The following is a 16,178-nucleotide window of genomic DNA, read 5'->3' on the forward strand; positions in this document are numbered from 1 at the left end:
CTGTGGAAGCTCAATTACTGAGCTTCAAGACAGAAATCGATGGATATCCGGATACTAATGACATCAAAGGATATGGGGATAGTGCGGGAAAGTGGTGCTGAGGTAGATGATCAGCCATGATCTAATTGAATGGCTCGATGGGCTCAATCCTACTTCAGCTCCTAAGTTCAAAGACCAATTGTATTGTTTGCTTGCAGTTAACATTGAGCAGAAATTGAACTGACATTAGCAGAGCGTGAACATACTGACGGAGTTTGTGGGTTAACTGGAGGATGACAGGGCTTTATTAAAACAACTTCACCATTTTTGGTATTCTGTTCTGAGAATATTTCTCCTTTCATAACCAGCCAGCAGTGTGAGTGAGTTTATACTGGGAGCGATAATTTATTTTTTAAGAGATACAGCACTGAAACAGGCCCTTCGGCCCACCAAGTCTGTGCCGACCAACAACCACCCATTTATACTAACCCTACATTAATCCCATATTCCCTACCACATCCCCACCTTCCCTCAATTCTCCTACCACCTACCTACATTAGGGGCAATTTACAATGGCCAATTAACCTATCAACCTACAAGTCTTTGGCTGTGGGAGGAAACCGGAGCACCCGGCGGAAACCCACGCGGTCACAGGGAGAACTTGCAAACTCCGCACAGGCAGTACCCAGAATCGAACCCGGGTCGCTGGAGCTGTGAGGCTGCGGTGCTAACCACTGCGCCACAGTGCTGCTCCAATAGTAATGAAAATCATGAAAAAGACCACAGGATGGAGGGTCCGAGGAGCTGTTTTGGCGTTAAAGCGACATCAAACTGTGAGGAGGTTTGTTTTTAATGCTGAAGCCCCAAACTCCAGTGACAATGAGAGAAAAAGGCCTGAGCTCCAGACTATTCCGAGCTGCACAATCTGCTGTCTTTCACACACGCTGCATCTCAGAGCTTATAGGAGTTTAAAAAGACTTGTATTTCTATAGCGCCTTTCACAACTGCAGGACATCCCAAAACAGCCAATGATGTACTTTTTGAAGTGTAGTCACTGTCGTAATGTAGGAAATGTGGCAACCAATTTGTGCACAGCAAGATCCCGCAAAAAAAAACATTGCCAATGGCCAGGCCATCTGTTTTTTAGTGATGTTAATTGAGGGATGAATATCGGCCCGGGTGAACACCTCTGCTCTTCTTTGAAATAGTGCCATGGGATTTCTTATGTCCACCCAGCCTCCTGATGGGGCTGTGGTTTAATATCTCATCTGAAAGACGGTGCCTCCCACTGTGCAGAGCTCCCTCCTCTCTACTCTGCCCCAGTGCTTGAGTATCACCCTAGTGCCTGTGACTGGACCTCAAGGGGCGCTCTGACTCGATGACCACACAACGAGCAGGCTGGCTCTTCAACCATGATCGGCGTCACTCCCAAGCCCGATTCCTCAGCTGAGATCGATGTGCACCCGCTTTCCAATATGTTCCCGGATAGTGATCGGGAGGAAAGGATTTTCTTTTCCAGCAGAGGAGCGCGATCCCAATGCGATACCAATTTCAGCACCTAACGAAAATCTGCAAAGTCAGTGCTGACCAGGGATTCAACAACCGCGAATGAAGAATGACATGGTGACTGCGCAGTTGAAATATTCCATATTTGAAAGGCCAATTTTCCTCTCAGTCCTGTGCAGGGACGTCTAGTTTGTTGAGTGACTGTAATTCACATTTCAGGACCTGTCTTTCTTGCCTGAGATGATGGTGTAGTGTAGTGCTAATATCACTGCAGTAGTATACCAGAAGCCTGGACTAGTGCTCTGAGATCACTAGTTCAAATCCCACCATGGCAGCTGGTGGAATTTAAATTCAATTAATTAATAAAACTCTGGAATTGAAAGCTAGTCTCAGTAATGATGCCATGAAACTATCACTGATTGTTATAAAAACCCATTTGATTCACTAATGTCCTTTAGGGAAGGAAATCTGCTGTCCTTACCTGGTCTGGCCTACATGTGACTGAAGACCTACAGCAATGTGGTTGACTCTGAAATGGCCGAGTAAGCCATTCAGTTGTCGAGGGCAATTCAGGATGGGCAACAAATGCCAGCCTTGCCAGTGATACCCACATCCCATGAAAGAATAAAGAAACCTTGAGCTATAAATATTAATGACACACATTTCAACCTTTGCAAAGTAAAATCTGTTAACAATTTTCCCTAATGAGTTGATTACCAACATATTCTGCTCTTCTGACCTAGAAGAAAATTATCCTTAAAGAGAACTTAAATTAACTTAAAGAGAAAGCTAATAGCACGGAGAAGTTTGATAGGCTTTTTCTCAAATCAGAGTGCACAACTGGTAGTAAGATTTACATAGTCATCCACTGATCAACTATTCTACTTCTGGAGTCTAACTCCCAGACTGGCAGAATTGATCGGAATTGCATGTTGATCAGTTTCAGTCCTGGAGACAAATTACTAGTCTTCAGTCCTGGAAAACTAACCTCGCCTCTGCCTCACACACCTATGTATTTATCAGTTGTTCCCTGGTCTCCCTTGTGTACAGTGCAGGGAGTGGCTGACAGATTATAAAGACATTTAACTCTTCTAACAGGATATATATTTTCCTCCTTAAATACCGTTTGGAAGTTCTAGACGTCTGCATCAGTTCCCACGCCATAATTTCCTGGCTGGCAGGAATTCCATACATTTGATTTATATGTGAATTCCACTGAATCTGATGTGGATTTAACAAACTAAACTGAGTAACAGTGTTCACCGTAATGAAGTCCAGAGATATCGATGAGAAATTTTATCTCCGGAGTGTTGAACAACTCACCCCCATCACACACTCTATTTCCAAGTGACCAATAAGAGCGATTTATGTGAAATATCTCCTTCAATCTCAATATTAATTAAATGAAACTTCAAGCGTGCTTGTCCAATCTGACAACCAATTCTCATCAACTACGCCCATTAGAACAGCTCTCCTACCCAGCCTCCCATCCTCGTAAATTTCAGTTCATTCAAAACTCTGCTGCACTGTTACCTAACTCACACCAAGTCCTGTTCACTCATCACCGAATGTGCTCACTGACCTACATTGGCTCCGGGTCCAGCAATTTGTCTTCAAATCCCTCTATGGCATCAGCCCATCCCTGTCTCTGTAATCTCCCCCAGCCCAATTCTCGGAGCTGTTAGGTGTCAGCTATGGCTCTCACCTGTGAGTCAGACGTTCAGATCCCAATACAGAACACAAAGTCATGGCTGAAACCCCCAGTGCTGCGCTGTTCGAGGTGCCGTCTTTTGGATGAGATGTTAAACCGAGACCCCCTCTACCCTCTCAAATGGACATGAAAAAATTCCATGGCACTAATTCAAAGAGCAGGGGAGTTCAATACATTTCTAGATATTAAAGATATCGAGGGATAGTGTGGGAAAATGGCATGGAGGTAGAAGATCAGTTGTGATCTGGTTGAATGGGGGAGCAGGCTCGAAGGGCCTACTCCTGCTCCGATTTCCGATGTTCTCGCCAAGCATCCTGGCCAATATTTATCCCTCAACCAACATCACTGAGAGAGATTATCTGGTCATTACCTCTGCGGATGTGGGAGATTGCTGGGTGCAAATCAAACTGTGCATTTCATGATAACAGCGACTACTTTTCATTGGCTGAAAAGTACTTTGGGGCTTCCCGAGATCTTGAGATACAGGTCTTTCTTTTTCAATGAATTGTTGGGTTTTGGTACAGAATATGTTCTATTTATGGGCAATAAGTCATCAGCCATAGACTCAGGGGAAAACCTGCTGTGAAAACAGAGAACACAAAAGGAGGAAATAGTGGTTTGATTCAGCGTGAACACCTTAACCTGTGTGACAATAAACAAATTGGGCTTGGATTTTCAAAAAACTGATGTTAGCTACTGCCCGTTAGAAAGCCTAGGCATGAGAGTCAGGGTCTTCAGACTCACAATGGCCTTTGATGGAGCCAAAGCAGGGGACTCTCAGACACAGCTTGTGCCAACATGAACTCGAGCCGAAGCTTGCTGCAGGTTTTCATTGGGCAGTTGGACTCACCTCAGATACCAGCAACAAGCTGGAGCAAGGAGTCAGCCTTCTGAACCTCTGGCCCTTCTGTTCACCACAACTGTTGACTGCACATGGGGATTGGTGTCAATACCCACTACGGGGTTAAATTATGAGGTTAGATTACACACACAAGGGTTGTAATCTGTGTAATTTAGGTTAAGTGAGTCGATTGACGTTTTTAAGATATTAAATTGGGTAGATTGGGTGAAACTATTTCCACTGTTGGGGAGTCTAGGACTAGGGGATTAGCCTAAAAATTAGAGCCAGACCTTTCAGGAGTGTAATTATGAAACATTTCTACACACAAAGAGCTGGATTTTACAAACCCCCCACTGCCGTTGGGTTTTGTGGTGGGGGCGTGGGACAGAGACTGAAAAATACCTCCAGGAGAGGGCCACCACACATCCCACTGCCAGGAGGGTCCGGCCCAATGTTGGTGACGAGGCCTCATGGCAGCCCCTCCCCCGCTGCTCAATGATGGGATCTCCATTTGCATTTAAAATAAATGTAAATGAATGCATTAATTATACTTGCATCCCTATCTGAATTCCTGCTCCAATCTTCGGCCCGGTGGCCGGCACTTCTGTGCCTTTGGATCCCCATCCGGGGAAACGAGGCCGAACACTTGTGGGGAGGTGGTAAGTTTCTCAGTGCAGGAGGCCGGAGGTAACGGGGCAAAGTAACAACATTGGTGTAGGGGATGGTGGTACGTGCTTGAGGTTAAAGTTTATGCACTTTTGGGGAAAAGGTCAGGTGGACAAGGTAAGTGTTTTTCGAGGGGAGGGGTGGGGGGGGGGAGAAGAAAGGGGACAAGTACTTAATTTGTTATTGGGGGGTGGGAGAGGGGCAGAAGAAATATCTTTATATTTATGTCGTGCTTTAAATATTTAAATTTAACGGTAAGGCTCAAGAAGCCCTTTAAAAATGACGCCATTGCCGGGGACGGACAGCCCTCCCCCTCCATGTGATCGGGGGCAGGGACGGCCCTCCCCCTCCATGTGATCGGGGGCAGGGACGGCCCTCCCCCTCCATGTGATCGGGGGCAGGGACGGCCCTCCCCCTCCATGTGATCGGGGGCAGGGACGGCCCTCCCCCTCCATGTGATCGGGGGCAGGGACGGCCCTCCCCAGCTATTTAAGTGAGCTGCCGCGCTTGGGATCACGGCGGCTCCACAAAGTGCAGCCCACGCTGGGGGCCCTGCCATTGTTTTCAATCGGCAGCGGGTTAGAAAACTCAGCCCAAAGGGTGGTCGAAGTTTGGAAATCTCTTCGGCAAATGGTAAACAATGCTCAATCAATTGTAAATTTTAAATCCGGGATTGATAGATTTTCGTTAACCAGAGATATTAAGGGATATGGGCAAAGGGAGGGATATGGAGTTAGGTCATTGATCAGCCATGAGCTCACTGAATGATAGTACAGGCTTGAGGGGGTGAATGGCCTCCTCCTGTTCCTACCAATTAAAACCAACAAAGCAGCAGAACCACCTTGGAATAGCAGTGTCCCTATTGGCCTGAATAGTGGTCTATCTCTCTGAAAATCCCTTGGTCCTTTGTCATAGTGACGACCCTCTTTCTGACCCCTCCCAAGCCCGGGGATGTGAAGTGACTGATTTGGTGTCTCATGTATCCCTGCTGAGATGGTTCGATCTCGGTGTGCAAGAGCAAAATACAGCAGATGCTGGAAATCGGAAATAAAAACCCAAACTGCTGGAAATACTCAGCAGGTTTGGCAGCAACTGCGGAGAGAGAAACAGAGTTAAGGTTTCAGCTTGATGACCCTTCCTCAGAACTCTGCAATAGGGTTAGAGTTCTGACGAAAGTTCACCTGCTGCGTATTTCTGGAATTTTCTGTCCCTATCTCAGTGTGTTTGGTCGTGTATTCCATAGTGTGGTGCGATTCCAACGACACATATCTGACCCATTTAAAAGAGGTTAACATGATCGGGGGAAGTGCACATTCAAACAGAGAAACCCAGACAGTGTCAATCTTTAATGTAACCAAAATAACAACCAAAAAAACCTTTATATATCTGGCAAAATATAAAGAATAATTTTCTTTAAAAGCTTATTTTGGATTGGCAAGAGGCAGTCGAATCACATGTATTTCAGTTTCTTCAATGTTCCAATAGCTTCAAAAGAATTCTTCAAAAAAAAAAGTTCCCAGGGCACAGGCAGTCACCCTCGTCTACACCATCTCTGTTCATTGGCAGCCAACCTAGTGTTGCTGTGGGTATGTCAGTCCAACATTCTGCACCTGCACTTTATGAAGTCCGTGTAACTTTGTTAATAGCTCGCTGATAAATTCCTAAAAAGGAACACAGAATATTACGATTATAAAACAATGATGCAGAGTTAGAGGCAACTGCAGTACCAGGCAGAGCTCGAGAAACAATACCATTTCTACAGCGTCTTAGCACTTCACAAACAGCTTACACAACTAATTATTTTGAAAATAATGCCTTCCATTTAAATAGCATCTCAGAATGCTCCAAAGCACTTTATAGCCACTGAAGTATTTTTTAAAGTACAGTCACTGTTGTAAAATAGGAAAGGTGGCAGTCAATTTGCACATAGCAAGATCCCACAAACAGCCAATGTGATAATGACCAGATCATCAATTTTTTTTTTGTGATGTTGATTGATTGATTGAGATAAATATTGGTTAGGACATTGGGGAGAATTCCCCTGATCTTCATCATAATAATGACATGGGATCTTTTACATCCACCTCAGACAACAGGTGGACCCTCAGTTTAACATTTCATCTGAAAGATGTCAACTCCGACAGTGCAGCACTCCCTCAGTACTGCACTGGAGTGTTGGCCTGGATTATTAGTTTGCGTCTCTGGAGTGTGATGGTAAGCAGTGTAGGTAAAACAGTTAGAGTCTTGTATGCTATGGCGTTTCAAGTGCTCATCTAAATACTTCTTAAATGTTGTGAGGGTTCCTGTCTCTACCACCTCTTCAGTCAGTGCGTTCCAGATTCCAACCATCCTCTAGGTGAAAATTTTTTTCCTCAAATCCCCTCTAAACCTCCTGCCCCTTACATTAAATCTTTGCCCCCTGGTTATTGACCCCTCCACTAAGGGAAAAAGTTTCTTCCTATCCAACCTATCAATGCCCCTCATAATTTTGTATACCTCAATCAGGTCCCCCCTCAGCCTATTCTGCTGTAAGGAAAACAACCCCAGCCTATCCAGTCTCTCTTCATAGCTGAAATGTTCCAGCCCAGGCAACATCCTGGTGAATCTCCTCTGCACCCTCTCCAGTGCAATCACATCCTTCCTATAGTGTGGTGACCAGAACTGGACACAGTACTCCAGCTGTGGCCTAACTAGCATTTTATACAGCTCCATCATAACCTCCCTGCTCTTATATTCTATGCCTCGGCTAATAAAGGCAAGTTTCCCATATGCCTTCCTAACCACCTTATCTAGCTGTGCTGCTGCCTTCAGTGATCTATGGACAAGTACACCAAGGTCCCTCTGACCCTCTGTACTTCCTAGGGTCCTACCATCCATTGTAGTTAGTACCAACTTACTGCTTTAGGAGGGAGGGATGGCAATTCGCCCGTGTGCTATAATTAACAGGCTGGTAATGTTTTTGGGAACAGAAGAAAGTTTTGCCTAATCCAGTCTTGTCAGGAGCTGGTCATCAGCACGTACTTTACGAGAGATAACAGACCAGACCTAATAAAAACTCTTCGTATCGTCTTGGGTTTATGAAATGTGCTGGCTACAGTGATGGGATTCTTCACTAAAAATTCTCATGTTTGTGAAGTACTGGTTTGGATTTTATGGGAGGGAGGGGGAAAGGGCCCACACACACTTCACTAATACACAGCATATTCTGCTTGTTTATACATCACTCGCCAGTTGTTTATAGAGATTAAACCATTCACATGGCGGACAACATTCAGTTTTGATCTGTTACTCAGCTGGTACCTGTTTCTTTATGACTGTTTATGCTCTCTTTCTCTCCTCAGTGGATAACACTCAACCCCCTGAGTCAGAAGATCATGGGTTCAAGTCCCACTCTAGAGACTGGAGCACAGAAGTTAGGCTCACACTCCAGCGCAGTACTGTGAGAGTGCTACACTGTCAGAGATTCTTTCAGATCAGACATTAAACTGATGCCTCATTGCCCTCGCAGGTGTGTGTAAAAGATCCCAAGGCATTGTTGGAAGAAGAGTCTTTGCCCCTCAACCAACATCACTAAACTAAACAGATTATCTGATCATTAACGCATTGCTGTTTGTGGGATCTTGCTTTGCGCAAATTGGCTGTTGTGTTTCCTGCATTACAGCAGTGACGACACTTCAAAAGTACTTCATCGGTGATAAAGCACTTTGGGATGCCTCGAGGTCGTGAAAGGTGCTATAGAAATGCAGGTTCCTTCTTTCGTGAAGATGCTGACTCTTAACCAGAGTGGCCATTTATCAGGTCCAAGACTCCCAACCTGCTCTCCTTAACATCCACCGACTTTCCAAGAGCAATTATATTGTAGCAACTGGGAGCAGGGCACTGGTTATTCTTTCCCCTATTCCTAGGCCAGGGGCTAAGAAACTATTGTAATTCTCCACAGGTTACCTTACAGAACTCAGCTAACACAGTAGAAATGACACCTGGGAGACTCTAGTCAATAGGTGTTGATATGGGGGCATCAGGAGTGGCAGTATTTTTGAGCTCATTAAGATGAGGCTTTCAGTACTGAAAGTCTAGAATCCTTTTGTCACCCAAAATCAGCATGAAGCACATGAAGATGACACATAATAAGGCTACATTCCTCCATTACTGGCCTCTTGTGCATCCTGAATTTTCATCGCTCCACCATTGGCGGCTGTGCCTTCAGCTGCCTGGGCCCTAAGCTCTGGAATTCCCTCCCTAAACCTCTCTCTCTCCTCCTTTAGACACTGTTTAAAATCAACCTCTTTGACTGAGCTTTTGGTCACCTGTCCTAATATCTCCTTACGTGGTTCAGTGTCAAATTTTGTCTGGTAACACTCCTGTGAAATGCTTTGGGACATTTTATCCTGCAGAAAGTTCCTCCCTTCTCATACTGTCCAGTATTTCAATGCCTCAGTATGTTAAGTCTGTGAACAGTTGAGCCTAGAAGGTCCTAGGTTCAGTTCCCAGTGTGTGAGAGTTAGCAGAACTACAACTGGCCTTAGCATCCCCGAGTTAAGAAGGGGGAAAATGGGTCAAGATTCCTGTTCTGCATATTCTATCCTGGACACGGAGTCCCAAGTTCCAGGAAGTGGTTTGGAAATGTTCTACTCCTCTTTTTAACGCATGACCTTTGCTTTCAAAAGGGTCAAAAATCCTTTTAGTTCTGACCAACTGTATTGGCGCTGGGAAAACTCAGCAATAATTTTCAGGCAAAGATACTCCCACAGAGGTCATCGAACTCCCATCCCATAATCTCATCAAACCAGAATTAAGCGAGTTTATACTCTACACTTCAAATGAAAAAGAAGTCATGAAGAGAGGTTAAGTGTGAATCAATCTCACAAGGACTTTCCCAGAACTTCAACAGCTTAATAAGTCTTCAACCTTAGTAGTAATATCACCCGGCACAAAACCAGTTTTTCATTTATTGCCATTACCATGTCCATGTCTTTCCCTTCCTCACTCAACACAGACCCAACGGGCTGTTTCTTTGATGTAAATTCACGTATTAAATGAACTTTAACAGGAATTTTCATCCAGGAGCAGATGAAGTTTTCTCATTTTTCCTAATAGTCCATGATCTGTGCAGTAAGACTGACATTTTGGCCAAGAGTCAGTCTAATAAACAGCCGAGTGATCCTATTGCAAGTAGTCCTGGGACCACATGGCACATTGGTAGAGCATACTTTACCGCAGGGACATCACTGAATGCATTTTCCAACAGGCACTAAACTGCAACCATAAAGGTTAGCGGATAAATGAAAACTTCCAAAATCCCATTCCTTCTCCTCTTCCTGTTTTGCTTCCTTCACTCTTCCGAACTAGATTTGAATACAGTACAACCCAAGCTACGAATCAATGAAACCTGTGTTATTCAACAATCCTATAAATTATATATTTAAAAAAAGAGGAAAAATTTGCAGGGCTATGGGGAAAGAGCTGGGCTGAATGGGACTAATTGGACAACTCTTTTAGAGGGCTGGGCACAGGTAGAATGGGCCGAATGGCCTCCTTCTGTGCTGTATGATTCTAAGACACTGACAAAACCAGGAGGCTTAGCGATTATTGGCACTGCAGTTAGAACATCAAAGATAGTCTAACCGGAGATGGATAACATTGGATACTAGGGAGAGATGCCCTTACAAACTAGAGTGGAAAGTTTCTGTCAATATTTGTAAAGCTCATCGTTCATTACTGACTGGCGTGGGGCAGTTTTGAGCTCTGCTTTACCCACAATTAGGCTGTTTAGAGCAGAAGACTCCAATTCCCCGCTTGTGCTGAATCAGGAGGTTTCAAAGAAAACCAACAACTGGACAACTCCACTCGCCTCTGAGGTAGAGAGGAAGATGCTCCTGCTCATTAAGATCCAGGACCAACGTTGGCCAAGAAAAGTGACCTTGGTTGAGGTGCCCTCCACTCTCTAACAGCCGGACAGACACTCACTGTCCCAGCACGCACAGTAAGTTGATTTCGTGGGCGAGGGTATAGGGTTGCCAACTCTCCAAGATTGGCCAGGAGTCTCCAGGAATTGAAGATTAACCTCCAGGGCACAGCTGGGAGAAAAACATTGGAACATTAAATAAAATGGTGCTCTTTACCTTTTCTTTAAACAGTTCTGTTTAGTAGTTATAAAAACATTGGGAGATTGGAAAATGCGGGTCAGAATCAGAGTTGGCAGCTCTAGTGAGGCACCAGTGGGGTGACTGCCATTGGATGATTCTAGACTGCCAGTTAGATACACCGATGTTTCGGTGCTAGTCGCTCACATGGAAACTCAGCTACAAAGACTCATGGGCAGTCTCGCCCATCCCTGTAACTTGTTCTCCTTGACTATAAGGGTCAAGAAAACTGTGGTCATGGGACAAAGTGTTGCATCTCCGCCCCTTATCACACTAAATAGGATCCCACTGGAAGTGGTGAGCAAATTCTGCTACCATGGGTCCACGGTGAAAATCTGCCCCTTGACGCAGAGCTCGATACACGGATAGGGAAAGCAGCTACCACCTTTGGCCGACTTGCAAAACGTGCATGGGATAACACCAAGCTGACCCTTAGGACCAAGCTGATGGTTTATAAGGCCTGTGTTCTCAGCACTTTGCTGTATGGCTGTGAAACATGGGCCACTTACAATCACCAGGAAAAGAAGCTCAATAATTTCCACCTTCACTGTCTGCGGTGCATTATGGGTATATCCTGGCAGGACAAAATCACAAATGTGGCAGTCCTCTCAAAGGCAGAGCTCCCAAGTGTGTTGGCACTAATCAAACAGAGGCAGCTTCGATGGATCAGACACATCCGCAGGATGGAAGACAGTCACATACCCAAGGACCATCTGTATGGTGTGGTAGCATTTTCACTTTTGTCCCACAAATAGTTTAGCAAATAAGTTGTATTTAACTTTGTACGTAGAAGGAAAAACATTTAAACCCTGGTTAAGACTTCCTGCCAAAAGGAACAAAAACTGAACAAGTGGATGTAAAAGATTCCATAGCCACGATTGAAAGAGCAGGGGAGTTGTCCCTGGACTGGGGCCAATATTTATCCTGCAAAAAACATTACTAAACAACTATCTGCTCATTCTCACATTGCTGTTTGTGGGATCTTGCTGTGCGCAAATTAGCTGCTGCGTTTCCTACATTACAACAGTGAGCACACTTCGACAGTACTTAATGGCTGTAAAGCATTTGGGACGTCCTGAGATTGTGAAAGGCGCTACATAAATGCAAGGCTTTCCTTTGCATTTTGCAGCACCACTGTAGATGCTGCCAACTTTCTCGCCACTGTAGAACAGACCAGAAAGATTTCACTTCCCTCCTCAGTTGGTCGAAGCAGAAGATTTCAGTTGTGGAGTGACCATTATCCTGAAAGGAGGGGGACAGACATCCGGAGCGGCCACTCTCTCTTGCAACTTCACCACAAACATTTATGAGTTTTGCCTTGAACACTTCCCAAGTTCCCAGTCCCCTTCACCAGAAACGGAAGGAGTCACAACTCCATTTCCCGAAAGCCCAGTCTGTCGGGATTATTACACCCAGGATCTGAGATCAAGCATGGAGAGCAGCCATTCAGGAAGCCCTCCATCTACATCACTTGGATTTTGTGGTGTTACCATGTGAATGGCATTCTACTGTAAAGGGAAATGTTGTATGTTAAAGGATTTTCATAGGATACATTCAGATGGGAAATTACAGGATGGAGGTGTGACTCTTGCTTGAAAATGTATAAGAATTTAGTTGGTTATTTGTGTTGCTACACCTTGACAGCAATATTAGAGAGAGGCAGTGATCGACCCATCAATAAATATGCAACATAACTGTCTATTGAATCAAGTTTGGTAACGCTCCTGTGAAATGCCTTGTGATATTTCACTACACTAAAGGTGCTTCCAAATTGTTGTTGTAATAGTGTACCTCTCTGGGTGCTGACGTGTTCACACTTCAATTGTGTCCACCCCTCTTCCCCTCCCTCACCCCCCCCCCCCCCCATTTACAATGCAACGTAATTGAGAGGTACAAAACAAGGCAGTGCATAAAAATCTGAAGCTGCAGTCTCTGCAATAACAGCAACAGTGACGGGATGATATTACACAGAATATACAGTACAGAAACAGGCCATTTGGCCCATCAGGTCCATGTTGGTGTTTATACTCCACACGAGCCTCCTCCCACCTTCCTTGATCCCACATTATTAGCATATCTTTCTATTCCTATCTCCCTAATGTGTTTATCTAGCTTCCCTTTACAGGCATCAAATCTTAGTGTCCAGGTTACCTTGATATAACGTGGTATACCATTATAGTGTCTAGTTTACCTTGTTATACCTTGGTGCAACATTTAGGGTGTGGTTTACATTGGTATACTATTTTAGTGTCTAGTTTGCCTTGGTATACCTTGTGTTACGACCAGGTGAGAAAGGGGTCTAGGGTTCCCTTTCAGGCTTCACCTGGTCTTACTGTAACAGGGTTTAATTTTAAACACACCATGTTTTTAGCTCCCCCTTGGTGAATCCTTGTTCACTGCTTTCCAAGTATAAGGCAAAGAAACCAGCACAAACAGGCTTTCTTAGATTTAAAGAAGAAAAGTTGAAATTTATTAAACTTAAACTCTATTTCGGTTGATGCCTACGGATACATGACACACCCACACTAGCATGCATATGCGAGACACACATGCAAACAGAGACAGAAAAGAGAAGATAAATAAAGTGGAAAAATTTGAGGCAATATCTGAAGAGTTTTTGTTACGGTTCTTCGCGCTCACTGTATTGTCCTTGATTGTAGGTAGATCCTGCTTTTAGTTGGGGCCCAGTATTCTTCTTAAACCTTGTTCACAGTAGCAGACTTTTCTCTCTTGGGGTTCATGTGTCTTCAGTGGATTCAGAGGCTTGTGAGAAAGAGATGGGAGCAGACAGGAGAGATCTTCAGTCCAGGAGCAAACAGATACTCTCAGTTCAAAGTGTTTGTACAATTCAGAAAAATCCCGGTTGCCAAGCAGGTTAGTCATGTGACTGACTGGTCTGACCACGTCTTGGATTGTGTCACCTTAGCAGTCTCTGGAATGCTCCTCTTACACACAATCCCTGGTGATCAAGGTCCATTGTGGGTTGAATGTGTCAGGGAATGGTCCTTTGTCCTTCCAATCACCATCTGTTAATATGCAAATATCTTTTCCAGCCACAGCTTATCTGTTTAACAAGTCCTTTCTTCACTCCAGTAACAGTTTAACATCAACGTTCATGACAAAATTAATGTGCCTCATTCTTGGCAGGTGGGGGCCTAGCATGACACTTGGTATACCAATTTAGTGCCACTACGCCTTGGTATACCTTTCTAGTGACTAGGTTACCGTGGTATAACTTGGTGTAACATTTTAGGGTCCAGTTTATGTTGGCATACCTTGGTATGCTATTTTAGTGTTTAGTTTACCTTGGTATACCTTTCCCTCCAGCATTCCCTATTCCACATTCCCACTATTCTTGCACACTCACAAGGAAGTTGGAAAGAAACTAATTCATAAAGGAAACATTTATTTTTATTTATTTAGAGATACAGCACTGAAACAGGCCCTTTGGCTCACCGAGTCTGTGCTGACCAACAACCACCCATTTATACTTTTCTATTTTGGGCCTCCTTATCTCGAGAGACAATGGATACGCGCCTGGAGGTGGTCAGTGGTTTGTGAAGCAGCGCCTGGAGTGGCTATAAAGGCCAATTCTAGAGTGACAGGCTTTTCCACAGGTGCTGCAGAGAAATTTGTTTGTCGGGGCTGTTGCACAGTTGGCTCTCCCCTTGCGCCTCTGTCTTTTTTCCTGCCAACTACTAAGTCTCTTCGACTCGCCACATTTTAGCCCTGTCTTTATGGCTGCCCGCCATTTATACTAATCCTACATTAACCCCATATTCCCTACCACATCCCCACCATTTTCCTACCTACACTAGGGGCAATTTACAATGGCCAATTTACCTATCAACCTGCAAGTCTTTGGCTGTGGGAGGAAACTGGAGCACCCGGCGGAAACCCACGCGGTCACAGGGAGAACTTGCAAACTCCGCACAGGCAGAACCCAGAATCGAACCCGGGTCGCTGGAGCTGTGAGGCTGCGGTGCTAACCACTGCACCACTGTGCCGCCCATATATAGTAAAGAAAAAATCTCCAGTTACAGATTTCTAGATCACACTCCTAATAATTCCAAGTAGATAGCAACACTGAATCAACGGTTCCATATGGGCACTTTAATAGTTTAGACTCTTCTCATGTTGAGGAAGAAAGGAAATGCTCATGTCTCTGTTTGGGAATTACATTAACAAACTTCTCACCACAAGCACAGGAAGTAGCAGAGAGAGCCCGAGGCTATTAGGAGAATTATTCAAGGTGGAATGTGAAACACGAAAGGTTCATCGTCACGATCACAGTTTGAATGACACCGCTTGCCAAATGCAAACAGGAGGTTGGACAAGCTGGGATCTGATTTCCAATGCTTTCTGTGCTGACGAAAATTCAGGAATACTCCAGAAATACAGTTTTTTAAAAATAAAAGTTTTTGATATTTGTTACAAATTCAGGTTGGCTGTGGATTCCTTCCAAGGTTCAGCAGCATCAATTGCTTCCATAAGTAGACTCTGCATTCCTTATGTACTGGAGTAGACCCACGCTGCCCCTTATGTATTGATACAACAGTGGAACCCAGGAACGTACCCCTTGTGATCAAAATAAATATTTCTGTCTTACACATGAGACTTCAAGAGCCTCTGGAATCTTTCTGAAGCCAGACCAAAAATGCACTTGGAAAAAGCATCAAAACAAATCATGAAGCAAGTGACCACACAGAGAAACAGCTATGCTCAGGCTCTCTTAATTCCATCAGCACAACTGGACTTTGTGTAATAATACAAAACAATGAACACGCAATCCTTCTCCACATCACCTTGTTTGATTTAAACAAAATAATTCCTAACTACCCTCCTGCATTATCATTCTGAGCCTGGTGAAAGCCTGCCCTTCCAGCTTGTGTCCCTGGATTCACAACATGAGAGGAAAGCTTAGAGCAGACAACTGCTGCAGGACCAGATACTTCCCAATGGGTTTGATTGCTGAGACAAGTTAATAATTTTCTTATTAGTGAATCAACATAAAGGCCTAGCTCATTAGCATTTTCATCACCTTTCATCCAAGCACCTCTTTTTGAAAAAAAAAAATTGCATAAATACACCTTGTTTTAAAAGCACAATCCTTCAATATAATTCTGCCCCAAATTCTCTCTGTGGAAAAATCCAAAAATGCAATGGTTTATTTTTTTTCAGGATAGTGAGTTCAAAGCCCCAGATCATCTTTCCAAAAACTAGACAGGAATCAACCCTTGGTATGAACCCGGTAATGGCTTTACAATCTTCAGTCCTCTCAGATTTTCCTTAATACTGTGGTTTTCAAAATGTTTTGACTGCAAAATCCCAA

The 16,178-nt window shown here is 44.2% G+C and overlaps 1 protein-coding gene across 1 annotated transcript in view; it reads right to left on the bottom strand.

The window, feature by feature from the left end:
• Positions 1–6,046: 6,046 nt before the first annotated feature.
• ppp1r14ab (protein phosphatase 1, regulatory (inhibitor) subunit 14Ab) overlaps positions 6,047–16,178 on the bottom strand; it is a 30,094-nt gene continuing 19,962 nt past the window's right edge. Inside the window, exon 4 of the mRNA XM_068019255.1 lies at positions 6,047–6,364. Coding sequence (XP_067875356.1) covers positions 6,275–6,364 — 90 coding nt within the window. The 3' untranslated portion in view covers positions 6,047–6,274. The remainder of the gene's footprint in view (positions 6,365–16,178) is intronic.

The sequence above is a fragment of the Heterodontus francisci genome, chromosome 40 (genome assembly GCF_036365525.1).
Source record: "Heterodontus francisci isolate sHetFra1 chromosome 40, sHetFra1.hap1, whole genome shotgun sequence".
Lineage (NCBI taxonomy): Eukaryota > Metazoa > Chordata > Chondrichthyes > Heterodontiformes > Heterodontidae > Heterodontus > Heterodontus francisci.